The sequence below is a fragment of the Podarcis filfolensis genome (genome assembly GCF_964270895.1).
Source record: "Podarcis filfolensis genome assembly, chromosome: 2".
NCBI classification, from domain to species: Eukaryota; Metazoa; Chordata; class Lepidosauria; order Squamata; family Lacertidae; genus Podarcis; species Podarcis filfolensis.
This window is the reverse complement of record NC_139605.1, coordinates 57,984,104-58,011,224: the sequence shown is the minus strand read 5'-3', so window position 1 is coordinate 58,011,224 and position 27,121 is coordinate 57,984,104. Positions and strand designations below refer to the sequence as shown.

Sequence of the window (27,121 nt, the reverse complement as noted above, 5' to 3'; positions counted from 1 at the left end):
AGAAAACATGCACAAAATTTGGCTGCCAGGCTGCAAATATATGCACACTTAATTGGGACTAAGCTCTACTGAATGTCCATTTGAATAAACATGCATAGGATTAGGCTAAAAACATTCCTTTTTTTGCCAACCATTTTTGTTGGTCAGACAAATAAAGAAAAAACTGTGATTTTCTTCATTCTGTCAACTTGCCTGCACAGTCATGGAATTTTGGGAGGGGCAGTTGCAGACAGTTTGGGAACAGTTTTCAGTATCAACACTTCATGTCTTAGCCACGCTGGCCAGGAGTGAGGCGGTGTGTGTGTGTGAGTGTGAGGTGGTGGCGGCAGAAAGCTCCATGGTGGAAATAGAGTATGCATGCCCTTATTTGCTTTGTTCCTGGTTCCATTATTAATAATAATTAAATTAGTACACTGCTCCCCAAAATTTGCACCCCCAAATGGATCTTCTAAATTTTGTGCCCCCTTGGCATAGCGCCCTGAGCGGGAGAACTGCTCACACCACCCTAAATCCAGCGCTGCAGTTAGCAACCAAGGTCAGCCACAGCTTTTTCCTAGCTTGTAGGATAGTACATGTTTGAAATTTCTAAGACGTCACATTAAACCATAGATGGAAACAAACAATGGTTTCACATGAAAGCCTAACATGTTTCTTGCCTTGCTTATCCCCTCTTCTTGCTGCTGCTGAACCATCCAGCCTGGTTTGTCATGAGGACCATGCCTAGCTCATGGTTTGTTTCTCTCCTAGCAAACCATGAGCAGTAGCCAAAGTTTGTTCCTGGCTCACTCCTAGTGGTTTGTTTGGGGAAAGCAAACCAAGAGAATGTTTTCAGATGTCACAGCAAGCCCAATTCAGGAGCACTGGAAATTGAGAAGCGCAGCAATAACTTTTTTAGTGGTATGTACTATTCACATTAAACCATAGTTTGTTTTTTAATGTGATGTGTGACCTGGGCCAAATCAACTACTTTGGTTTTGAGAATCGCCTTCTTTTTCAACCTCGTTGGCATTTTATCTAAAGATCATTAATATATTTGGCGGTTGTGGTTGTTGGTTTAGAGCAGCTTTCCTTACTTAAAGATAATGCCAAGTTGTTCCAGAAATTTGGGTTCTGGTACTATGAGAAAAGAGAAGAACCTGGTTATTCCCCCCCCCCCATCTTATTTAGAAGCTGTTTATGTTTAATTGTGGTTTATGAATAATTAAATGGCAGGGGAATGAAAATTTAAATCAGCTGAACTTGAGATTATTATTTTATTTGCATTTCTGAAGATAAAAATCACCATCTCAGAATCTCGGTGCAGGAAACTGATATCATATTTGTGAACACTGAGGAAATCAATTAATGGAAATTAAACGTTCAAAGTTTCACAGTCTGACAGATACAATCTTGGGTCTGGAGTCACTCAGTTCCTGCAAGCACTTGTTAAGGTGCAGCAATCAAAGCACCTAAATTGAATTGCTACTATACAGCAATTAGTTTATTGATTTAATTAAGGATGCCACCTTTCTAATTCTCAGGTCATGATTGAAACATTTTCCAATTGAACATATTTGCCATTAATGGGACAGCAAGATCAACCAAGAAAAACCGCTCAAAGATAATAATAGTAATAATAATGGTGGTGGTGGTGAAATGAAAAGTAATATAAAGACATTATTCAATAGAAAGAAACACTTCAGAAGACAAATCAGTCCGTGATTATGAAATAGTGTATCACAGAAATCACTTTCATGGAACAAAGAATAGGGGTTAAAAATTCTATCCCATTAATTCAGTGTAATAGTTCAGAGAGTTTAATTATCATCCATTGTTATTATACTGCTATCAGAATTAAATAGTAATTCCTGGTGGAGAATTTTAAGCTCTGACATGACAACCATGTAGATCTCTCTTTTTCTTTTTTACTTTAAAGACCCTTAAGCAGTGTTCGAAACTCCCATTGTTCTAGGCGCATTTTGCAACAGGGAATTTCCTTAGGGCGAGCAGTTTCTGAGCTCTGGGCGCAGTACTGTGCCTAAGATTTCAGTTTAAAATTCCTAAGTGGAAGGAAAGGAGGGCCTTTTTCTGCCTTCCCACTTCCAGCTACATTCTGAAGACTGGAGAAGAGACCCTCTTAAGAATATTAGGGAGGTGGGCAGGGGAAGGGCTAGACCATGTGAAAAATGAAGATGATATTTTAGCTGCAGTTCATTCATTTTCAGCTTTGTGTGCTTGTTATTAAAAAAGCACGCCTATACATTCCACTGTTGCGCCAATACCCTAGGTTTAAGGTGCCATTTAGCTCCTAGCTTTCATATCTCAGTTTCTAACACTGCCCTTAAGGGCAAGATCCTTTTTTAAAGTATTGGGGCAAAACTACCTATTGCGTCAGGCATGTGGTAGCAGCCAACACCAGGGGCTTTGTTAAACATAATAGTAGGTGTGGGTGGAGGTGGCGGGGTGCATTTTCATTGGAATCACAAGTGTCTGGAGAGGAGAGGTTTAACCCTCTCCTAGGGCAATTCCAATGAACCTCCCCCGTCGCAAACACACTTTGCACAGCACTTCTCAAATACCCAACTATCACAGCTTGGGAAGTGCTTTGTACAGTGCTTCCCAGGTGCCTGGCAGTCAGCTTCTGATGTGTTAGCATTGTTCATGATAAGCAGGAAGGACCTGATCAACCCTTGAATGGGAGTTTCTTGGGAGCCCCAAAACTATGCCTGAGTTTTTCAAGCAGCAATTAGAATAAAACCAAAAATCATATATAATTCTATGAAGTACAAAGTCTATCCAGCAATGATCCAAATTAATGGCACTTTACTGCATCAAATATGTAACCCAATGCAGCTGCTTCCACTTGTAAATAAGTAACAAAAATGACAAGCGTGAAACAAACTTTAAGGGTCTGCAATGAACTTCAAGGGTCTTATAGCGTGCATCTTCTCAGAAGTAAGCTTCACTGTATCAGTGGGGCTTACTCGCTCTGCCTCAGGTTGCTGCCTTACAGTTCAAATCAAAGCATGTGTCCTTTGACTCACTGAATTTGAGTTTTTCCTGTAAATTAGTTGTTAATCATTTCTTCCTGTTTCTTTGTGAGCTGCTCCAAGAACTCTTGCTATGGGGTGACTGTATGACTGCAGTTAATATATCCAATGGGGATTGAGTGAGATGCACCCTAAGTGAGTTTAGGATTGGGGCAATAGGGATGTTACAAAAGGCTAGGCCATTTATCAGCAACAACTGCTCAACTGGAGTGAACAGGGCACTGTCCCACCACCTCCAATCTGCCATCAGCAAGCCTCCACATGCCTGCCTGCCTTTCTTACAACCAGTTCAGGGAGTGGCTCCACCTAGCATTTTTCTCCCTGAATCCCACCCTGCAAGTTTCTATGGGCACCAACCACCACAGGAAAACAATCAGCATAAATGGTGCAGAAATACGTACTGGCATAGGGAGAGTTGGCAGCAGACCCATTCAGGAAGGTTGGAGATCCACCTAAATTGGACATTCCAGCATTTCCGTAGCCATTCATGCTTGTCGTGACGGAATTGTAGTTTGTCTGCTGAGGGGTAGTGCTTGGCACGTAACCATGAGGTGACACACTGCTTGAGTTGCGAGTAAAACCTTTTTTTTTTTGTGGAAAGTCGAAAAAGAGAAAGACACAACAGCTGTTTTTCAAGAGAGACCTTTGAAACATACCACAAAAATGCAATTCTGAGGAAAGAGAGGGGGTTGCTATAGAAAGTTCAATCTGCAAATCATTTATGAAGTGTTGAGAACTTTTAAATAAGTGTGAGTGTTATGGGTCGCAGAAGATGCTGCAAATAGCTGAAAGATATGGCAAAGAGACAACTTACTGGCCTGAGGGATTCTATCACGGCATTCTCTGTATGGTTCTGAGCCACACTCTTAACAGCCTGTTAACAATTTCTGATCAGTTCTTAGGAAAAGAAGCGCATCGCCCCATATGAACCGACCTGAACCCTGTGGTCATCATCTGAGGCCCTTCTTCATGTGCCTCCTCCGCAAGAGGTCTGGAGGGCAGCAACACAAGAGTTGGCCTTTTTTGTGGTGGCTCCCTGCTTGTGGAATCCTCTCCCTAGGGAGGCTTGCCTGGCACCTTCAGTACATATTATTAGGTGCCAGGCAAAGCCCTTCTTCTTCCATGCCTGTGGGTAATTAAACAATCTATGGCCTTTTAAACCTCGGGGTGGTGGTGGTATTGCTTTTGTTTGTTATTAAGGCATGTATTTTTGAATTTTTATATTGTAACCCACCCTGTGATCGTCAGGTGGAGGGCAGTATAGAAATTTTAACAGCAGCAGCTGTAATCCTGATGGTAGGAAGGTTGGAGGTCTGATCGCCAACGAAATGGGTGGCAGTAGCCAGTGGGAAGCTCCCAAACAGGGCATTTTGGGGTGGAATGCTGGGGGCTTTGGCTCATAGGCCCAATCCCTGAACCCCTCAGCTGCAGCAGGCTGGAGCTGGTGCAGCACCCTCCCCAAAAACCCCTCCACCTTCCACCCGTGTTGGCAGGGCTTCAGATGTGGCAGTGTACCTGCCATTCCACAGCAACCCAGCCTCTATAGTTAGGATGGTTCTGCCAAGGAAAAGTGCTCGGTCCTTGCTTGTTAAAAACAGAACGTGATTAAACAAGGTCTAGAATGTCCGTTTTCAGGAATTAATTTTGGTTGCATCACTACTGATACTTCCGTGGAGATAGCAATATGTCCTTGGTTATATAGCTTTTGGACGTTCCAGGTGCATTTTGCGACAGGGAATTTCATTAGCGTGAGCAGTTTCTGAGCTCTGGGCGCAGTACTGCACCTAAGATTTCAGATTAAAACTGCAGAGTGGAAGGAAAGGAGGACCTTTCTGCCTCCCCACTTCCAGTTACTCTCTGAAGTCTGGTGAAAAGACCCCTCTTAAGAATATTAGGAGGGTGGGCAAGGGAAGGACTAGACCATGTGAAAAATGAACATAATATTTTAGCTGCATTTCATTCATTTTCAACTTTGTGTGCTTGTTATTAAAAAAAGCATGCCTATACATTCCATTGTTGCCCCCATAACCTAGGTTTAATGCGCTCCTAGCTTTCACATCTCAGTTTCTAACACTGGGTATGAGCCAGAATGTTTATGTTAAGGTAAACTCATGCTATAAGTACTTTGGTGCAGAATGTTCAGCCTTAGTACTGAGTGCCTAACTCCAATACTTTCATTTTTTTTATTCACTGACCATGACTCCGTTAAATATGTAAATTATCAAGTGCCCTCCACGTCAATGAAACAGCACTGCATTTTATCTCACTAGGCAAACAGATTATATGTTATGCAGGCCATGAACTGTTCTGTGTACTATTTTAATGCAATTTCCCCCACCTTCTACCCTCCAGGGGACAACTCTCATCCATCCCAGCTAACATGGATGTTGGCATGCTCAGTGAAATAAATGTGCATGGTGCCTTTTACTTAGCCATATAGAGGCTCTTTGGTAAGCTCTTTGCTTTCCAATTTGTTTTTAAAAAATCCACCCAATTTTGCCTGAAGATTTGAAAAAAAATGTTTCTTCTTCATCTTACCCTGATTAGTGGCCTGTGATGCTTCTGAGACATTGACTGCTAACTGACCACTAAAGGAGTTCACGCCCATCATTCCTGCGTGGACCGAAGTGTTGGCGAGCGCTGGGAGTTGGTTGTGATTGCGAGGGACGCTGTAGAGAGCTTCTGCAATATCAGCTGCTCTTTTCAGGATTATTTCCTGGGGGAAAGCGTTGAGAGATGTAACAAAGTAATTAAGAGGCAATTCACTGAGCAGTTAAGGAGCCTACACCGATGCAAGATTCAGCATATCGTCCCTCAGAACAGTGGGACAAGATTGGATTGACTTGAGGGCTGAACAAGTCATAGGTCAAACTCTAATCCACTCGGATAAAGTGATGATATGGCTGATAGTGAATTTGTGGCCTTCATTTGAAGATCCCACCCAGACTTAATTAGTTGTACAAACAATCCTTTCTAACTTTGGGTCTGTCTCAGTGAAATGGGAATAATGATCTACCAAACGAGACTGCTTCAAGATTGAAGATGGATATGGCAATAGTGTTACCTATAGGTCTATAGTGGTAGAGCACATCCTTTGCATGCAAAAGATTCCAGGTTCAATGCCTGGCATCTTTAGGTAAGGATGAGTGAGAGAGGCCCCCTTATGAAATCCCAGATAGCAGTTGCTACTCAGAGTAGACAAAACTGAGCAAGGTGGACCAATAGTATGATTCAGAGTAAGGAAGCTTTTATGTACTTACTAACCACAATAAGTAACCTCTAGAAACACAAATCTATGTTTGGTCATAATTCTCCCTTATCTGACATTAATACTTTAAATAGAATTTATTAATTACTTACACTTCACAAGTATTATATATATTTTTGAGATGGTATGTTCCCTTGCCAAGGGAAAATGTATGCTTTTCAATCAGCCCTGATTTTTAATGCAAAAATATATAGGTAATAGAAAGCAAAACACAAGTTCTAAGTGGGCTTCTCCTAGACTAGGCAGTTGTAGGTAAGGAATCTGATGTCACTGATGCTGATTTATATGAGAATCAGCATATCTTCTGGGCCAATTCCCATGTTATTTTACAAGAAGTAGTTTCATATTCCTCTACACACAAAAGGGTCATCTGAGTGTACAGGCAGTGACCATTTTGCACACGGCCAATTGATGTGCGATGACTGACACATACAACCCCCGGTAAAACAGGGAATTGCCTGTACAGTATTATGAGAGACACAAGTAAAATGACCTATTCAATGTTACTATTTGTGACATTGTCTACATGGGCAGGTCCACTTCTACACAGTGCAGCAAATCACTTCTGAGTATAACTGCATCTCAAAGTTCCCAAACAGCAAGACCTTGAAAGGCAAAGAGAGCATTTTAGCATCTGTCTTCAATCCAGAGTTTGCCCAAAGGTTTCTGTGAAAATGGGATGTCATCCTCTGAGAATTATTTTAGACTTTGCTGAGGTAAGGTCTTGAAAAGAACTCTGGAAACCATAATCCTATTTACCTGTGAGTAAGCCCAATAAAAGACAATGACAATTATTTCCGAAAAGATGTGTATAATATTGCCCCATAAGTTTCATTTACTTATTTTTATTAACACACATCATGTGAACTGCTTGGCATAGGTGATATACCATCTCAAAACATATAATATTTGGAAAGCATAAGTTTTTAAATTCTGTTTAAAGTCTACAGATCTAAAAGGTATAAATCACTACCTAACACAGATTTGTGTTTCTGATGGTGACGTGCATGCAGTTTTTAATCTTTGTAAAAACAAAAGGGAAGGAAGGAAAACAAATAAATACCAACAAAGCAAGCTCATCTGATTCTCTCATTTATTTTCCTTTGTCTATTTTTTTTATGTACAAGTATGACCGAGTAGGCTACCCCTAAAGCATAGGTACCAACGTGCTAAATATAAAGAGCTATTAAATGAGGACTGCATTTACCTGGTTGTTATGTGGCATACCATAGAGTGCTTCCACCAGATCGGCTGCCCTCTTGAGTATTACTTCCTGTCAGGAGAAGCGGGGAGAAGAGACATGCTTGTAAGACTACAATAAACTGTATGTAGAAATAGCATTTCCCAGCATTCTCTTAGCTCTCAGCTTTGACTTGAGTATACAAGAGTCTTTAAAAGTGACCATTGTTAGTGAGCTCAGAATGTTGTTAAATCACAAGTTCATCCAGTTCATGCACAAAAGCTTAATAAAGTTTAAAGGTGAAACTTGTTTGTGCTGCAAAATAAAAATTGTCAGTCGATTGTCTGCTGTCTGCACTGAGAGTCCACTGGTGGGTTTATTGCAGGATGACCTATAGTAATTTGTTAGATTGCTGAAATCAATGTCGTTCAGAGCATGTTATGAATCCTTCTAATCTGTTTATTTGGTTCTTAATTTATATTACAGAAAGATTGACCTTATCAGATCAGCTACATAACTGTGGAATGTGTTGATCTGATAACAATGTAATATCCAACTTCTTTGGCTCATATTCCTTTGTCATGGGCAGATGCCACAACCAGGTATTCAAACTAGCTACAGCACCATGGAAGGAGCGGCGGGAGGGCTTTGAAGCCAAACAGCAATGCTGCAAAGGGAGACATGTAAGAATGTTCTTCATAGAAGTGACATTAAGAACAAATAAGGAGATGTGCTAGATTTGGGGCATAACCCTTTAATTTTCATTGTTACTTCTTCATCTTTCTATATTATATACCCATGCTTTTAAAACTGACACCTGCATACCACAATGCTCTTTTTTTTTTTAGAGTGCAAAAAATTTGGAGTACAAGAGTGGAAATAATAAAATACATTTACCAAATACAGAGCATAAAATATCTTTCTACATTGCCCTCTAATGCACAGCAGGTTTCTACCGGCTCAATAAAAAAACTGATCAGGGAACTTTTTTTTTTATACGATTCGATTTCTCTGTATACTACAGTATAAAAGAACAGCAAAGCTGAAGCCATATATATTTCTGCGGGTGTCTTAAAAAACTAGATGCAACATTTTCCTACTGACTTTTGAGTAAAGTTGAAAAGTTTAACTGAGAATGTTTTATACACTAGGTAGATTTTCCAACCAAAAGAAGCAGTAATGCTCAATTTTCATATACTATAGTCTCTGATCAGAAAATAGAGATATAATTGCATTCATTTTGCTGTCACCATAACCTCTTCAAAATCCTTGAACAACTCTTCAGATGACAAGCTTTTAGATGCATATTAGCATTTTTTCAATTTAAAATTCTCTACAATATACGATAAAATAGTTGTCATACTGCAGTAGCTACTTATGACATACATGATGTCCTAAATTTAAAAATGAGATGAGAGTGTGTTTGTGCATTTTGCACCCCCAGTAAACATTTATCGTTCCTTAAAACCATTGCACAGCTTCTCCTTCAGAATGCACTTTTCAATTATTTTTTCACACATGCAGCCAGGTGCATTTTATAATTGATGGCTTCTGAATCAATACATTTGAAACTATTTCTGAAGAGATCACTGGCTACAGGCTTTGTCCTTTTCTGTGCTGCTTGACCAAAGTACTAAATAATTTAAAAGGCTATGAAGGGAATGCACACGATACCCATATGGAATCAGGCCATGCTGTTTTAGCTGAGCCACTTAGATTGTCAGTAAGTCTTGCCTGCCTTGTAAAAGATTAAAACTCTAGAGTAGAGGGAAGAGCTGCTTGTCAGATTTGACTCCCTCACCACCACACAGTTTCCAGTAAACTAAAACATCTTGTTCAGGCACCACAACTTCAAAAAAAGTAGAATTGTTCTGGTGAAATCAAAGTCAGCAATATTAGACTTGAACAACAGTTGTAGTAATATTACTTTAACGTGTACTCGCATACTCATTTTTAACCATCGTCATTGAAGTAACTATCCCTTCTCTGTTAGCATCAATTCTGAAACAAAAGATCATTTTGCTTCAAGTCTAAGCAATGATACAGGCTGCAGTTCATTTTCTATTTAATACTGGAGCAGTTAAATTCACGTGAGTAGAACTCTTCATGGGAAAGTTGCTTGTGGACCACTGCTTTAATATAATTATGCAGAAATCTTAAGCTCTCATTCTTAAGGAATAAATAAGTAACTTATAGTAAACGACAGTGCAAATAAAAAAAATAAAAATAGCCATGGTTTTCCATGTAGTTTATTACTGGAGTACATTCAGTAAGTGCTGTTATAATTTAGAGCTATTCGGTGTTTGTGATTTCTTTCTTTTGAAACAAGCAATTGCCTATACAAGGGTGTGTTTTTTTTTTTTTTGCTTTCTTAAACAATATTTCTACATGATAAAACCTTTTTTGTGTCTGACACTTTTAGGTTAGGAATGCAGATGTTGCACAAAAACTCCTTTGTCAGATAATTCTAAGCTTTTACACTAAAGAGGATCATAGCATCTATATTCAGATTAGCCTTTAATAAAACACACAATAATAATCATTTTTTTTAAAAAAAGTTCCCATTCAGCTACCATAGCTAATAGTGTCATTGCTTCAAATAAAAAGCAGCCCCTAAAAGTCTTCTATAAGTTACTGCAGCAGACCTTGCAAGGTGCTTGAATTGCGGTAACCAGAAAATTGTTCTCACCTCCATGTCATTACGCTCCCAGTGAACCAGCCCCCGAGCGTGTTTGTGTTCGGGATCTAATATATTGCCTTTCAATCAGAGCTGAGAGCCACTGAACACATAGACAGAACATGACGAGCAGGTCAGGAAAGCAATAAAGATTTTACAGAGCTGTCCAAGGTGCTAAATTTACTCAATAATGGGTTTGGCACCATAGTGTTAACCTCTCATTTACTACCAGTTTGAGAGACTAAATTGAAGTAGCTGACTTCATTTACCTTGAAATGTATATTTTATGACATTATGTAAGTAGATTGAAAGGGCACTGCAGCTTTAACAATTTAAGGGCTAAAGCATGTTTAAGATGAAGCCTGGCTATTTATTGTATATTGCACTTAAAGTCTATGGAATATTAAAATGCACTGATTAAATTTGTAAATGGTATTATAAGAAAGATAGCTAATATAAAAAGATCTATGCCTTTGAAAATCAAAGTGATCTTGCGCCACTGAAAGTGTGCACAGAGAGGCAAAGTTACATAGAAAACATTTTTTCAAACCCATAACCCTTGTCCTTAAACATACATTGGTGCAATTCAACTAAATTAATAATATGCTGTTTAATACTATAGTCTTGGATGAAAAAATCAAGACAGTAAAGTGCATTAAAAATGTTAAGAAAGTATATTTCATTTTCAATAGCCATTCAACCATTTTTTTTCACTGAAAAATCCTACGACACAGGATGTGATTCTGAGTGATGGTTTTCCATTTCTCTCCTAGCCAAGTCCACAGGACTAAGGAACCTGTCTATGTCCTTTTCATTTAGTACTTTTGGGTTTAAAATTATCTATGCTATAATTCTTTACATACTTAGCAGGGGGTAGGCTCTAATGAACACAGCGTAACTGACATTTGAATGGCCATGAATAGGGTTATGCTGTTTGTCTTCACGACAAATAATTAAGACTGGAATTATGTAACAGTTTTTTAAAGAAATGTGATACAGGCATCATCCCGTAGTGTCTACACTCATTTCTTTTGTCTCACTATCATCTGCTCAGATTTTGCAAAATGTTGAAGTGCTAGGAAAAAAACCCTGTAAAATCTGGACAGAGATGAAAGTGGGATAAATGTGCCACTTCAATGATTTGCAAAATCTGTTTGAGCAGATGGTCAAGAGACTCAAGAGTGTAAGCCAGGTTGTTCTTACTTTACGATGGTGGGCTATCAGGGTTTCCCCCCTGCACTCGGGGGGAAGGAAGGTGGGTTAGCTCTGTGGGGTGCTTTCTCTGAAGTAGCCCCACATCAATGGACTGACCTTAGGTGTGTCTCATCTCAACATTTTTTTCCTTTTTTTTTTTGGAAGATGAAGACACACCTCTTTGTCCAGGTTTGGGGAAAGGGGTGAGGTGCACTGAGTATGCTTTGTTTTTGCCGCTGCTTAGCAATCTTATTGTTCTCTGATTTTATTGTGAATTATATTGTTGTTGCTGCATTTTGCTTGTTTTATATTGTTAATTTTGGTTCTAATGTGTACGTATTTGCTGCCCAGGGATATTTGTGCGAAGGGCAGATTATAATGTTCCTGATAAATGAATGAATGAATAAAACTATTAGCCCTCCCCTCAGAGAGTAAGAGGACCACAAGTCACGGGCAGTGCTGGAGCTGCTTTCATGTTATTACCTGCAGGGGCCACATTCCTCAGTAAACACAACCAGCAACACGGAACATTCCACAGAAACAGAAAGGCTTTTGGCATGGAGTTTTTTTTTACTGAGATTGTTCATAAATTGGTTATAGGCCCAAGCTGTTGGTTAATACACCATAATTCCCCAGCACCAGCAAGGGTAGAAACACAATGTTGAGAGCAAGAAGAGGAACAACATGTGGCTGAGGATTTGCTCTTGGTACTGGGTATTTATTTCTGTGTTCAGTGTGCCCTCTTTGAAAGAATATTGAAGAGACTCTAGATTGCTATATTTATAGTAGCACTGATGTCTTTATAAATGTTTGGATTACAGGTTATTAATTTTTATTTATTTCTGGTACTCCTTCCTTTCACCAAGGAGTGATCAGAGACATTTGTAACCCACCCAAACAACCACACTTACAGAAAAATAACGCAACTTGAAGGGGCTGAAGTGCCCTCACCATCATGGCAACCCCAAAGTAGTAACCTTTTCGTGTCGTTCCCTCTGGGTGTTGCCTCCCATTTGGATCTGTCCACAGTGCCTCAGCAGGGCTAACTTTGTAGCTCTCTGGTCAGATGCTAACTATCAGCTACAGCTATTTCCACACAATTCCTTCATGGTTCTGCCCCAACACCATCAAGGGCTGGTCAGGATATTGAGTTGACTTTAGAGTTAAATTCATAGAACCACCCGCCCACCTACTTAAGGGTTTCTATAGCAATAGCCAAAGTGTATTTGTTTGGCTTTTGATGTGGATTGCACCACAGAGGAATCCATTAAAGCATCAAATTTGCTTTAAAATGAATTATAATCTTCTATATAAGTGCCCAGTGCTTTGTTGGCTGAGCCATTTCCCTGAGAATGAAAACCATTTGCCATATATGGTTCACTGGGGTTAAGCTTCATCATGATAACTATATTTTGTGCTCCTTCTTGGGAAGAAATGCTACAATATTCTCATTGATCTCTGGTTTCATATGTTAAAATGGGTAGAAAGTAATTGTGCCTGTGGACCCTGAATTTACCTGATGCCAAGAAATTTCAAGGAATTAGTTACTGGTAGCATGTTTTTTCTACCTTTTCATGAAAGAGCTGCCACTATATATAAAGCTTATCACTCACCTAAAGCACTAGTATACTTATAGAGATTCTCTAGCAAATCACAAGGTATTTATAATGGGTTGTCTAGATATCATATCATCTTCTAATGCTCTATTAGCTCAGCACTGTGACAAAGATAAGAAATTGAGAGAAATCATTCATCTTGTAGAAGAGCTTAATGAAGATGATGTCATTCAAAGTTTTCATGCTTCCATCTTTAGCTGATGGATTCTGACTCCTAGTTTCTTGTTTCATGGGTGCGGCAAACAAATGCCCAGTTATATTCTAAATATAGCCTCTGGAGGGTGGCTTCTTTCTTTTTTGGGGAGGGGAGAGAGCTTGGGAAATTTTAATTTAAAAGCATAATAATACTTAGACTGCCAACCTATACACATTTATGTGTAAATCAGTTTCATAGAACTCATTAGTGGGATTAACACAAGTAAAAAGATGGCAAGGATTAGGCTGCAAAATTTTAACTCCTTTTACATATTAAGACATGAATATGTTTGTTCCACATCAGTGTCTTTCATTGTTAGGGTTGGGTAAGCATTCTTTTTCAGGGTACATTCAAAATCAATATACCAACTCAAATTAACTTTTCAAATATTTTAAAATAGACTTAAAAATTATATCCTTTTGAAGAAAGGGCATGGGCTCACCCACTATATTCATAAAGAAATGGTCACTCTTCTTCCATGACAGGAAATGAGGGAATCACCAGCATTACCCTCTCACTGTTCCCCTCCTTTGAAGTAAATGATGGTATTGGATGCTGGTGCCCATGGAAGAACAATTCACATGCACAGTCTGAAATATTTGCATAATATGGATGAAAAACTCATACAGTGGTGACTGGCCTAATAGGAAGCATCTCCATTCTCTTCAGCACTGCGGGCCTAACTCAAGGTTTCTCAAACTCAGGTTTCCAGTTGTTTTTGGACTACAACTCCCATCATCCCTAGCTAGCAGAACCAGAAGTCAAGAATGGTGGGAATTGTAGTCCAGAAACAGCTGGAGACCCAAGTTTTGGAAACCTTGGCCTGACTACTTGTTATGGTAATATGATTAGCAAACAGGCAGAAGGTTTTTTAAAAAAATTAAAAATGCAGGGTTGCGGAAATGTGCCATTTGAGGGAGAAAATGTTGAGTCAGCAGTAGTGAAATGGAACATGAAAGAATGAACAAATATTTCCATCATGAAGGAAGCAAAAACCCAACAAACAGTAAAATGTGACAAAAACATATTCATGACCCATAACTGAATGTGAGGGGACAGAATTAAAAGAACAAAACAAAAAACAAGATAATATTCCCTAGTTGCTAAACAGTGAAGCGCCTGATATCACATTGCCATTGTTTGTTTGTTTATTTGTTTAAAACAATTCTATATTGATCGTCATTAAAAATTCCAGGGTGGGGCAGAACAATGGTAATACAGTTCTGTAAAAATCAATATGTTAAAAACAATAAAAAATATCAACAGTAACCCAGATAGCTAGTTAGGTCTTTAGCAAGCACTCAAAAAACATGAACGTTCGTGCTTTGCCATAAAGCTGGGCACCACAAAAGGAAAAAAATTGTCACTCCATGTTGTCTCAATATGAATTTCAGACTGGATATAATCTTGGATATTAACTATTGCCCCATAGATTGACCATTGGATTTATTTATTTATTAGATCTGGCTGCTAAGGTAGTTTGGGTAAAAGGACAGAATGCTGACACATTCGGATTTGGGATAATTATCTAGAATGATTTACTGGGAGCCAAACTGAATTCTGAGTTTGCTAGGTACTTAAGCTTCCTTCTTCTTCCTATTATGTAGCCTATTCTTCCATGTTATTTGCAAACACTCTTTTTTTTCTGGAAGCAAGTAACATTGAAATGAGCATTAAATTTGCACTGCATTCTGCAATATTTCCAGAAGTGGCATTAATGTCATGTGAAAGCTTAAAGATTAAGTGGAAATTAAAAGGGAAACATCAGGAAAATGAAATAAATGCTCCCACCTGGGCATCAGTATCTGACCCCACAGCTGAGTAAGCTAGCCTGTTGCCAAGTGAAGGCAAAATAATAATATTAAGCTAGCTTGGTTTCCCCCCCCCCTTCACCCATCAAGTATAAAGATGTATTCTAGTATGCAAGACTCACTTAACGAAGGAGGACTAAGGTCTCTCCAAGCTGTAATGGTCTCCACAGCCTTCATCCAAACTGAAGATCACAGCCTATGCCTAAGGCACTAACAAAAACACTCAGGCATGACCTTGCCACCTGCTCCACATTGAACCAAGCTTATAAATAAAATATAGTAAGCATATATGAGACAGCAAAATCTTTGAAGGGTAAATGCATGCAGGCATCAAGCCATGAATATATATATTGTGAATCAATGAGAAAGATCTCTCTTGATCACAAAGGTGATAATGCTATAGCAGAGGGGAGAAAAATCTCATGCACATAGTTTTATGCTGTAAATGCTGAACAGTAATAGGATTTAAGTCCATTGCGTCTTCCAAAACGTTTTGCTTTGGCAAAGGCAGTCTTTGAAGCATAAGAAAAAGGGCCAGGAGCAAGCAGCTCTTCCCCATGCATCATTTATACTTTCAGCAAGATGGCAATCAGTGCTGGGGAATCAGAGCTGTTCCAGTAGGTAAGGATGTCTGGCCTAGTCTCAGCATCCCTGACAATTGCAGTGTATTGGAGATGCCCTTATGTTGCAGTTTTTCTCTGTTGACTCCCTCCCTCACACTATCTGCATCAAGGTTGGGGGTGGATCAGGCCAGCAGTCCCTGATTTTGGAGCATGAGTACCTTGCATGACAAACAATAGGAGGGTTAGATAGGTATATACATATAGTCCCTTTTGCTGCCTTGGGCACTCAAGTTCCAGGAAGGATGGGACGAAGACTTCACTGCCTACAGGTGTTGCTTGAATTTAACTGGGCTGAGTACAAATAGTTCTTAATCAACTTATTTCAACAGGGCTGTCTAATATTTACCAGCTCTTTCTGCATTAACCCATAAACCCCTTTTGGGTTAAAAACTACAATAAGAATAGAATGTAGATTAAACAGGTTTTGTTTTGGTTTTTTTTTAAAAAACCCATCAAGAATATCTTCTGGGATATAAATCTCAGATAAGAAAAGAGACTTGTTAGATTCTGCAAAATGGCTGGTTTTTAATGGGACGAATGAAAGTGGCAAAGTAAAAAGGCTGTGATAGGATGACCTCTGGTGATATTTGGCTACATCTTGTCCAGACTGAATGAAGCAAAGACTGAAATAATGTTGGGAGGTTTTCATATTAGAGTGTTAAAAAAACCTGCTATGTCATAACCCCTACAAACGAGTACATTCGCTTACATTTTATCATAGGCATAATTTTTTTAAAAGTCTCTAGGAAGGGGCATTCTCATTACAATAAAGGACCACTTTAGACCCAATTGAAATGAAAAGAAAGAGCACAGCTTACATCTAGATACCAAGTGGTAATTTCTAGGGAAGCATAAAATGCCAAATGTGTAACAATTATGTTTTATAACTCTGTGTTCAAAGGACTTAATAGTATTTTATTGCACAGAGAGGCTTCAGCTCAAGCAGACCTATTTTACTGGAGTGCTCCCTGCCTTATGTTGTTAAAGCACTTCATCAACTTTCTTTCTTATTATCAGCAGGAGAACGACAAGATTAATTTTTGAACAATCTAAGTGGCCCTAAAAATCTGGCAGTAACTAATTTCACGAAGCAGATGTCTAAGCTAAACCGATAAACAACATTTCCTAAAAAATATCGGGGGCATAAGGTACTTGATATTAGCCCCTCCAGCATTCTGATAACTATCACTACATTTAATATTATTGTTCTGCCTGGCCTCAGTGATGACAGATACAACCATTCTTCCTAAGCATATATTAATAACATTTAGGGGGAGGGGAGGGAAGTGTGGAGGGCCTGGATTGTTTATTTTATCCCCAACACTGGTCACAAAAACATTGACTATATTTTCATTGCTCCTTGCTCTTCATTTTTAAATGAATAAATAAAAACAAACAGCTGTGGAAAAATTTGATCAGCTACCAGGCAGAGTTTAAGATTCCCTGGGCAATATACAAGACCGTCAGGGTGGAAAATCAAAACCGTGACATACTGAAATGTGTTTCTTTAAGCAAACAAAAACAAATTGCATTGCACACTCATATTGTATGAGCCAGATCTATCCCATACAAGTGTATCACCTACAGTATCTTAATCCATCAGCTACAAATCATGAATATGGTTACCACCTAGGCAAAGGCAGAGTGCATAGATCTTTGTTGTAAAAGGCAGTCTTGAGTTTTCTTGCAGAGGTACTCAGAGGATGTTACTGTCTAAACGATTTATATCATTGTAAGCAAAATGATTGACTTTTAAAACAGAAAAAGAGTGGGGGGGGAGCTGGTTATTGCCTTAATGAAAAAAAATCAATGGAAGTAAAATGAAGACATGAGATTTTGTCTGAGTTGCCGTTAATACTACTGAAGAGCTATGGATATTAGAAGGTCAACAAATAAATTAGTCCAAGTGGTAAGAAATGAATGATTTGAGTTCAAATCATATTGAGCGCAAATTATTCACTGCCTATTACACCAGGTAATTTTTACCCGTGGTGCCTCAATTACTGTTCCATAAGCAGTAGCACAGTTTTAAGAGCTGCAAGTTCCACTGAGCAACCTCCAAGTAGCTGGGCTGGGATAGCTGACTTTATAGCGATGGATCACAAAGTGTGGCCCTCCTGCATAGGAACCCTTACGAAAGAAACAGGACTGCATTCATTTGACCAAACTGGTTCAGCTTTCATGTGTCAGACATTAAAAGCAGACCCCATGTTTCTTAGGAAGGAATTAGGACTGTTGCCGTATACTCTTTCCTCCACATTATTATGACATCAAAATAGTAAGAATGAAGATCTCTTTATGCCCAGCTTAGTGAACTGTGCAATAGCTGTGTTTCATTTGGGAAGACAACATACAGTATCTCTTGGGATTTCAGGCTTAAGCAGGCAACAATGAAGCTATATGTGGCTATCCTAAAGCGCCAACATTAAGGGATTTCAAAACATCAATCTCACTCAACAAATGACAAGATGGAGCCTGTAGAAACCCTTTAGGTTTGGGTATACTTATCTCAAGAAACCTCTGTTGACGTTGACAATTCCAGAATAACTAATTAATAGACACTAGAAGAATGCAGTAGTTTTGAGAAAAGGATGCTAGTTCAGGGACAGTGGCAGGATGTCACTAAGGCACAGGTGGGGATCCTCTAGCTCACAAGCCAAATTTGCCCCATTAGGCATCTCCATTTGGTAGTTATTTTTCTCTTTGACATCTGGTAGGAGGGCTTTCCACAGGGTGGGTGCCACTACCGAGAAGGCCCTCTGCCTGGTTCCCTGTAACTTGGCTTCTCGCAGCAAGGGACCCGCCAGAAGGCCCTCGGCGCTGGACCTCAGTGTCTGGGCAGAACTAGCTTGGGATCTATGAGCTTCCTCACCTCAGTAACCCTTTCCCAAAAATAACCCTTTTCATTGGTTTTATACTGGTTCATATGATTTCCGTGCACACACTGACAGTGCTGACTGAATGTGCATCATCATATCGACTTCTAGGAACTGTAGTTTGGTTTCACCAGCCTTTATCCATTGTACGGCATCTGTTATAGTGAAAAACCATCTAGGAATTTACACCCCCTTCCCACAAACCAACCAGTAATGAGAGAGGGTTTTAGATCTAGATGGGGAAGGGGACAAGAAACAAGAGGATCATCTGACCTAAACAGAGATGATATGAAACAAAAGGCTGCTTGGTTGGGTTATCCAGTCAATGAAAGTCAAGTCTCAGTAAAAGTAATGCTTTGTAAGTGCATGTCTGTGCATGAACCTACAAGGTAGTTGGCTTTGGGTGAATGGTGTATTCTAAGTATACCCAGAATCTTATTTGGTATTCTGAGCTGGGAAAGAGCTTTGCAGAGAAATGGCACTCTGTTTGTAATACAGCCAAGCACTAGGGACCGAACCAATTCATATTCCAAACCAGGTAATTACCATATTCAGAAATATCACTATAAACAAACTGGTTTTCAGTTGCTGAAATACGTGTCTGAGTGAAAATACTGTTTGTCAAACACACGAGAAGGGAAAACATACATCAACACAGTCAACTGGACTTGGCGTATCACAGTGCAATATGAAATTATCACTTCAGACACAAGTTTCAAGGAGGTGCCATTTTCCTGCCTCCCACCTTCTATGTGTCGTAAAAAAAGACATTTTTGTGACTTTCAGTCAAGATCTGAAAAACAAAAGGTGTGTGTGTCATTTAGACTTTTTATTGCTTTGGGTGCAAAATGTCTAAGGCCAATGTCTGCACATACAACACAGGCTGCCCTTTTGTCAATAGCAGTCACTGGGGTGGCATGGGCAGGGCAGAGATGCTCACCTGGCTTCCCAATGCGGCACATCACTGCCAATCAAGGAAGGGGTCAGAGTGTAGTAATTGCTCCTAAACCTGAAACACAGCTATGCCCTCTTCTGATCTAGACTGGATTGGCTTGGAGGCATGAGAAGAGGGAAGGAGGGAGTTGGCTATTCTCACTACTTCCTTGATGAAAATATGATCCGCAAAGGTATTATTTGCCACCCAAAAGAAGCTGCTATTTGTGCTCATACCCATGCCACAAATCCAGTCTGGATGTGGAGGGGAGCACATAGCTGCTGTTTAATATATTGTGTAGTTTGACCCAGATATCAGGGGGAATGCTCAGTGAAGGTAACAGTTCATCCACATGAATGTGGGGGGGGTTTGGGAGGGGGTGTACCAAGAGCAGTTTTAGGAGGAAAATTTAATCAGGAAGGGAAAGGTTTAAATCATGATATCTACCTGCATGAATCCAGATTCTACAACTATGCACTTAAAGTTATCGTGCAGTTAGAACCTTTGAGCTACCATAATAGTTTCTTTAAACTGAATAGTCAATTAATAAGTTCAAGGCAATACTAAATTGGACTTGGCTGATGTGTCACTAATCCCAAGGGGATTTAAATAATTTTTAAAAGAAGCATATCAGGTACTTTTTGGCACACTCACACTAGCCTAACAGGATTTGGATTAATGCACCACAAGTTAGAATCATTGAAAATTGAATTGATTCATGGGGGAAATTGTTCCTCTACAACAATGCAGAGCTGTGAAAGTCAACCATAAGAAACAGAGAGCATACCTAATGGTGTAAAGCAGGGATCACTCCTGATTATTAGCCATGGAGACAGGCTGATGAGAGCTGGAGTCCAAGAATACATGGAGGGCTGGAGGCTCCACATCCCTATTCTAATGAAACCCAACAACTGGCTTATCTTAGAAGTCTTGTGAAGCACCGTGTAACCCTTTCTGATCATCACTTTCCACAACATGAAATGTCATTCTAACCTATTATTTCACCCAATGTTAGTCACAAATTGTGTATCAAAAGAGCTGTATCTCATGAAAAGCTTTTTAGACCCCACACCTGAAATAGCAAAAGAGTGAAGCAGTCACTAACAAACTTCACTTGTTAAAGGGAAGGCTAGAAACAACACAAAAATAAATAAAGACATTTACATGTAATGCACTCGAACAACATTTCCTTCTCCACAATGCGACAAGCAGTTCACAAGAACCAATATACTTGAACGTCCCAGCATCTGAAACAATTTTTCAAGTATATCCAACTAGGTGCCAACCTGTAACATCCCTTGCATTGAGCTGGAAACTAGAGATTTCATTTACTCTTTCCTACTGCTACTCAGCTGGTGCTCCTTATTGATATTTGCAGAGGACTAAAACGACAAATGCAGTATCTAAATTGCCTTATTCCCCACACATGGAAATTCCAAAACAATATTAATGTAATTAGAATAGATTGTGCAGCCTGCAGTGACTCTTGCTTGCATTTGTCACTCTGCTTCATCTGTGATAAATCACTGTATCCAAGGAGGGAATTTTCGGTCTCATTTCGCCAATGAACAACAGAGTGCCGCCACGTGACTGGAGTCTGAATTTCAGTTCTAGCTGGCGCACAGTTGAGCTGAATAGCATTTGGCACAATGCAGAGTAGAAGCGAGTCACTAAATGGCTGATTTACTAAATTATTATTGGATGAGCCTTTGCAGTTCCAACGGAAAGTGCGTCTCTTCATGGTGTGTTCAAATTGTTCTGTGTTTAAATATTCAGCATGAGGCTAATGTGAACTGATGAAGTGAGACTACAAACATTCACTTTCAATATAGGCAGAGAGACAGAGATGCAACATATCATGTGGCCTGCAGAGGTGAAAATGATTTATATTTAAGGATGCTGCCGCTTGCTTCTAGTACTTTAAGGTGCTCTTAATTAGTCTGGTGTTGGAATGAGCAAATTTAGGACACAGGGAAGGACACACATACACACAAGAGAGAGAGAGAGAGAGAGAGAGAGAGAGAGAGAGAGAGAGAGAGAGAGAGAGAGAGAGATTCAACTAGGCTTCTTTAAAGCTACAGAATTCCAATAAGATCTGCTTCAAAGTCCATTTTTAGCCAAAGATTTTCTGCCTGAATTTTTCTCATGCAAAAAAAAAAAAAGACTCTCCTTCCAAGAAAATCCAAAGGTGCAGTCAACAAACATGTTTGAAATATAACTCTGGTTTGTAATTATATGACTTATGCAAGGGGGGGGGAGAGATAATTTCTTTACTGCCACCTGCTGGAGCTGGCAATAACCCTTTGTCACACTAAAAGAACAAGCATCCTCACTTTAGAGGACAGATACAGCAAACATTTAAAATACTGTGATCCGAGATACTTACAGTAGATTAGAATTTTTTATTGGTACTGTGTTGCCATAACAACATAAACGCAGCAGATGACTTAAGCTAAGCTTGCAAAGCAAAAGGCTGCTCATCTGGCAGTTAAAATGAATACAGTTCACTTCACAAGTTCCCCATATGGACCCTTAGTGTATGGTAATGAGGATACCATATGGTGAGAAAAGAAATGCAGAGAGAACAATTGTGCTCCACTGGATGGGTGAACTGGGTAGGAAGTTATGAGAAAACACAGGAGAGAGATTTGTCTGTGTGCTCTCTAGCTCAAGGGTTCTTTCAGAAGGGGATTCCTCTAGTCTTCCCTTAATCCACTTCTTAATGCGTACATGTACGGATGTGACAAAGAAGCATATTGAACATTTTGCGACATCATTCATCATAAACTGTCAGCGGTGTTTACAAATCAGCCCCGGATGATCTTATACATCAGTAATTCTTAAAAGGTAACCGTGATAAGGTTTAAGACAAAGTGCAGGGAAATTTAAGCACTCCTGACAAGCAGAAACATTAGTGGTAATCATTTTAGAAATGCTTGCATCTTTTCTGCATGCATGTTTGGCTGTAAATAATGCTGGAATGTATAACAGCTCTTCAAAAGGTAGGTGGGAAAACGAAACAAATAATATTTCTCTCTCTCTCTCTCTCTCTCTCTCTCTCTCTCTCTCTCTCTCCTCTCCAAAAGATAAAAACAAGTAATTGATTAGAATCACAAAGAAGAATTTGTCACAAACACAACCACATCCGCACCGTACAGAATGTAGGACTAACCAGACCCTCAACCTGGTAAGACAGCTTGCTTAAGGCTGCAAAGTCAATTTTGTACTACACATGCTTCATAAAAGATGAATATAAATGCATTAGTTAGACACGGTGAGCTAAATTAGAAGGTCAGGCAGGGCTGGAAGGCCTGAAAAATCACACAACCAATGACTGTAATTACTCTTTTTTTAAGTCTATTAAGTGGTGTTGTTCTATCAAGGCTCAGGGGTATAAGACATGAAGTACAAGATAAAGTAATGTGTATTTATTACTCCCACAGGATCAATTTACTAGATATTTTCAGCTCCACGGAGCAAAATACACAAATGCAGCATTTGTTGCTTTCTTCAAAACTGTGGCATCTACTTTTTGCCCCAAAGCACTGCTGCTCCTAGAATAAAAAAGAATTAGTTATAGGGGTAGGGGCTTTTCATTTGTTCCACCATTTCACTGTGTACATGTGTGTATTGGCATATATAAGGATTTTAAAATCAATACAGCCAGTTCAGTCAAGGGGAAGGGCCATGTGAAAGGTCCTAGGTTGAATCCCCAGCATCAGGAATAAGGAAACTGTAGCCTTTCGGATGCTGTTGGGTTACAACTTCCAACATGCAGGATTATTGGCTATGCCTATTGGGACTAATGGGTGTTTCAATCCACCAGCATCTGTAGGACCACAGGTTCCCTGGCCCAAATCTCCAAGTATGGGTAGGAAATCCTGCTTGAGACCCTGGAGAGCTCCTGGCATTAAGGGTAGGCAATACTGTGACACTGGCTAGATGGACTTGGGATAAGGCACCTTCCTATGCTTCAATATTTGGCCAAATTGCTTAAGTGACATGGTCTAAACATACAGGCTGGTTTAAACATTACACCACTCTTTCATATGTTGGTGCTGAAGCTGGCCGTAAAGTTCAGCTTTATCCCTTGGAAAGTTTCTGTGTCCTTGTAGGTGGCTTGTGCTGCTATGGAGATCGTGCCTGCGACTGGGCCAAGCCACTGGGATAAGCATTAAGAAAACATTACAACCAACTGCATGGGGCACTAGAATCATGTTTCCGTTGCTTCAACTAGGCTGACAAAGCACACGCAAAAAAATGAAAAGAGTCTTCCACCTTCAGGAAAACATTGCAAAGGCACAGATTAATATAGCAAAAGGATCCATGTCGTTCTTCCTATTCCTTATATATTAAAGTTTTGCCATGGATTCTAAATTACACCATCTGCTCTAATCGTTTGCTGAGTAAACACTGACCCACTTAGAAAATGCACTGGAATGTATACATATTTCTGCTGACCTTCAGAAAGAAAAGAGCTGCTTCCCAGCAAATTGTATATGACTCTGCCCTTCAGCTGTCGGAGTGTCACTGTTTTGGAGTAATCCCCGATTTTGGACTTTATACACAACCAAAACTAACCACTGATGACTGCCCGGTCTCAGTGTGATGACAACTGCAGCCACCCAAGAGAATACAGTTGACATTTAGGAATTTCTTCCCACACCCTTGCCAATTAGTGAATCATCAAATTTTGTATTTAAGTATATGTTGTTCCTCCTTTACATCACTGTGGAAGTTAAATTGAGAAAGGAAGATGTTTCAAAGGCCATATTAGGGGTATGAAAGAAAACAAGTAGGGACAAGGGTGAAACTAGGTAAGAATCCACTGATTCTGAGTAACTGCATTTGTGGGGTTTTAAACTAAATTTTAGGTGTAGTGCCTCATGTTGGCCCCATGCCGTGGTCCTGATCCAGACCAGATCTTCTTAAAATTTTAGTCACTAGAAAGACATATGACCACACACACTCCAGCTCCTAGGAAGAATTAAACTGACTCCTCCTACTGACAGTCAGCTACTTTAAATGGCAATCTTCTAATGTCAGCCAACTATTTTTATTTAATGGCAACCTAAAATATCAATAGTGTGTCAACGTTGAATCTTTTTAGAAATCAACCACTCTCTAAAGCTTAGACCATATTACCTGTAATGAAGTGACCAAAACTCTAACAAAAAACTATACGATTTAACAGCCATGCTTTCTCCTAGAATTCAGGCTTACTCACAACATCTGCTATCTTTATTCCGCAGCCAACAAATGAGAGGGATTCAGCCATTAGTGTCAAAAGTGCAGAAGGAGACAGGTGCCCACCTGTGCTGCATTCTATAAATGAGTCTTGAACTTCACATCCAACTTCAAATTCTTAATGTGTGCTAATTGTAGGCATACAAACAGAAGGGCATGTTTATTTGCTCATGGATTTATTTAAACCATGGAGCCACTGTCAACTATAACCCCATTTAGGTTTCATGGGAAATGCTGCAAAACATTGTTTCACTTTATTTAGCCAAAAGAAAATATTACACTAAGGCACAATAAGCTTAGACCCTCGGTGTACTGGTCTATGCTTTGTCATTTCCATGTTTATTGGAAAGATTTAAGTGCCTTTTGGCGTTTGGTGGGGGTTTTTTGTTTGTTTTTTTGCCAAAGCAGTTTTCCAGTCACAATCCAGATTCTTGGTATTCAGATGTTCTACGTAATCAAATGCCACATTATGTTTACCTTGTGATTCTAAAACTACACATATGCCACCCCCCATATACAACTGCATAGATGTGTAGGCAACATTTCATGGGTGAGTTGGCCTTAGGCGCTGAGTACACTAAAACTTGAAAATTACAGACCCTGCTATGAAGCTGGTCAAGAGCCCTGAAGCTACACTCAGAGGCATATCTCAAAAGCAATCATTGTAAGGAAAACCAAATGAACAGCCCATTGCCCCTTCGATAAGTCCTTTGGAATTTACAACAAACAGCTGAACACGTTTGAAGCAGGCCCCCCTTTTTTAAAAAAAAGCAGCTGGTGAATTAGTGGAAATTAAATAGTCAATATTAAGACTGAGGACAGATTGTTTATTTCTCAAAGGATGCAATGGAGGTATGTTTGTTGAGCCTCTGGGTTGTATTTCTGAGGTAGTAGTGCATATGAAGAATGATGGCATGTCATCTGGGATGAGGAATGCATGAAGTCGCCACACTCCTGTTCTCATGTGCTTATCAGTGGTTCTGTACAGAGCCTAGGCATGTAGAAGCTTGCAGACTCTGTTGGTGTGCTATTTACCTTGCAGAATTGCAGTATATAGATTGGATATATAGAGTCTATACACATACAGCTTGTGAACTGGGTCCTGGTCCCTGAATGGAGACTGAAGGGGGGCAGCTGGCATAATCCAACTTCCCCTCTCCATACATCGATCCTACATGACAATGATCTGGACAGTACCAAAAGTCTCTTCTGAAAAAAAATCAAAATGCTGTTACCGACTTAGGCGTCGAAAGACACAAACACACAGTCACAATCACTTTGGGCTGACCTTTGGCAAGCGTTCAGGGTCACCGGGGTGCCTTGGGATGACTTTCTGTAACCTTTGGAAACCATAGTCAATGGTGGGTTCATTCAGAGCTGAAACAACAAACATAATAATTATATAATAAGCAGTAGGGCAAGGTGCAACATCGAAGAGTGTATTGAATTGCAATATGTGTGTATGGGGGGGGGCAATCTGGAAACTATCACAGCAAACTCTCCCTTTGCTCCTTTCCATTCAAATCAGTAATGACTGTGAAGCTGTGGTTCACGCACTGTTTGAGGTGAGATGCAAGGCTTTGGTTGAGTATCTGTGAAAAGGTGGCAGCAAGTTTTGCTCTCTATAAACAGCTTTTGAGCAAGAAACAATTATAATCTGAGATACAATTCATTTGTTAAATGCTTTGTACCCTGCTTTTCAAGTTTTCCATTATTATGTTGTTAGATGGAATCCTTTTTGATTGTGGATTTTTTTAAAAAAAAGCAGAAGGAAAAGTCTGTTGTGCTTCCAGACAAACAAAATTATGTATATTTTCCTTGTGAAATACATGATGTGCTTTTAGGAAGAGAAATCCAATCGCTGAATCCTAAAACCACTATTGGTTCATGCAAAGCTCACAAAAAATTAACCACATGAAGAGCCCTTAGGATAGAAGCAAATAAATAAATAAATAAATGCTAGTGTGGAGTTGTGTGTCAGGCACAGTGAAGGAGGGTGTGAGAGAATGTGGGTGAAAAAAGGGCAACCATTTTGGTGATTACAGTACACTGGGGTTTGGCATAGCATAGGGCAAGGATCCATCAAATGGATGCCCTGCCCTGCCCTGCCCCACCTGCTAGGTTACCAGAATAGGTTGCTGGGGAGAGTTCCCATCTCAGTGTATACTGGAGTGGTACCCCTGCCCCCGGTAACCTGGAAGTGTAACCTCCAGGGCCACCCAACATAGGACCAAGGGCCTTATTACGCCAGCTCAGGACCACTGCTGCCCCCTGGCTCAATGCCACCAGTGTGCCACTGCTCTGTTTGAACTGTGTCTACACCATCGCTGGCTCATCCCTACCTCTCTCCATCTTTGTATGCATCAGCATCTCAGAAGGAAGGAGGTCAGGTGAGCGACACAGCCCCACCGCACCAAACATCCACTGTTGGGAGTCATTCTCTGCGCACCACCCAAAGGGTAGAAGAATG

The 27,121-nt window shown here is 39.8% G+C and overlaps 1 protein-coding gene across 8 annotated transcripts in view; it reads right to left on the bottom strand.

Moving 5' to 3' along the window:
• The window catches only part of EBF1 (EBF transcription factor 1), a 373,513-nt gene that overhangs the window by 14,158 nt on the left and 332,234 nt on the right, over positions 1–27,121 (bottom strand). For all 8 annotated transcript variants that reach the window (XM_083603866.1, XM_083603870.1, XM_083603867.1 and 5 more), the window contains exons 11-14: positions 25,940–26,028; positions 7,505–7,570; positions 5,568–5,745; positions 3,431–3,610 (exon numbers count right to left, since the gene is read on the bottom strand). In XM_083603866.1, the coding sequence (XP_083459992.1) occupies positions 3,431–3,610; positions 5,568–5,745; positions 7,505–7,570; positions 25,940–26,028 (513 nt within the window). The remainder of the gene's footprint in view (positions 1–3,430; positions 3,611–5,567; positions 5,746–7,504; positions 7,571–25,939; positions 26,029–27,121) is intronic.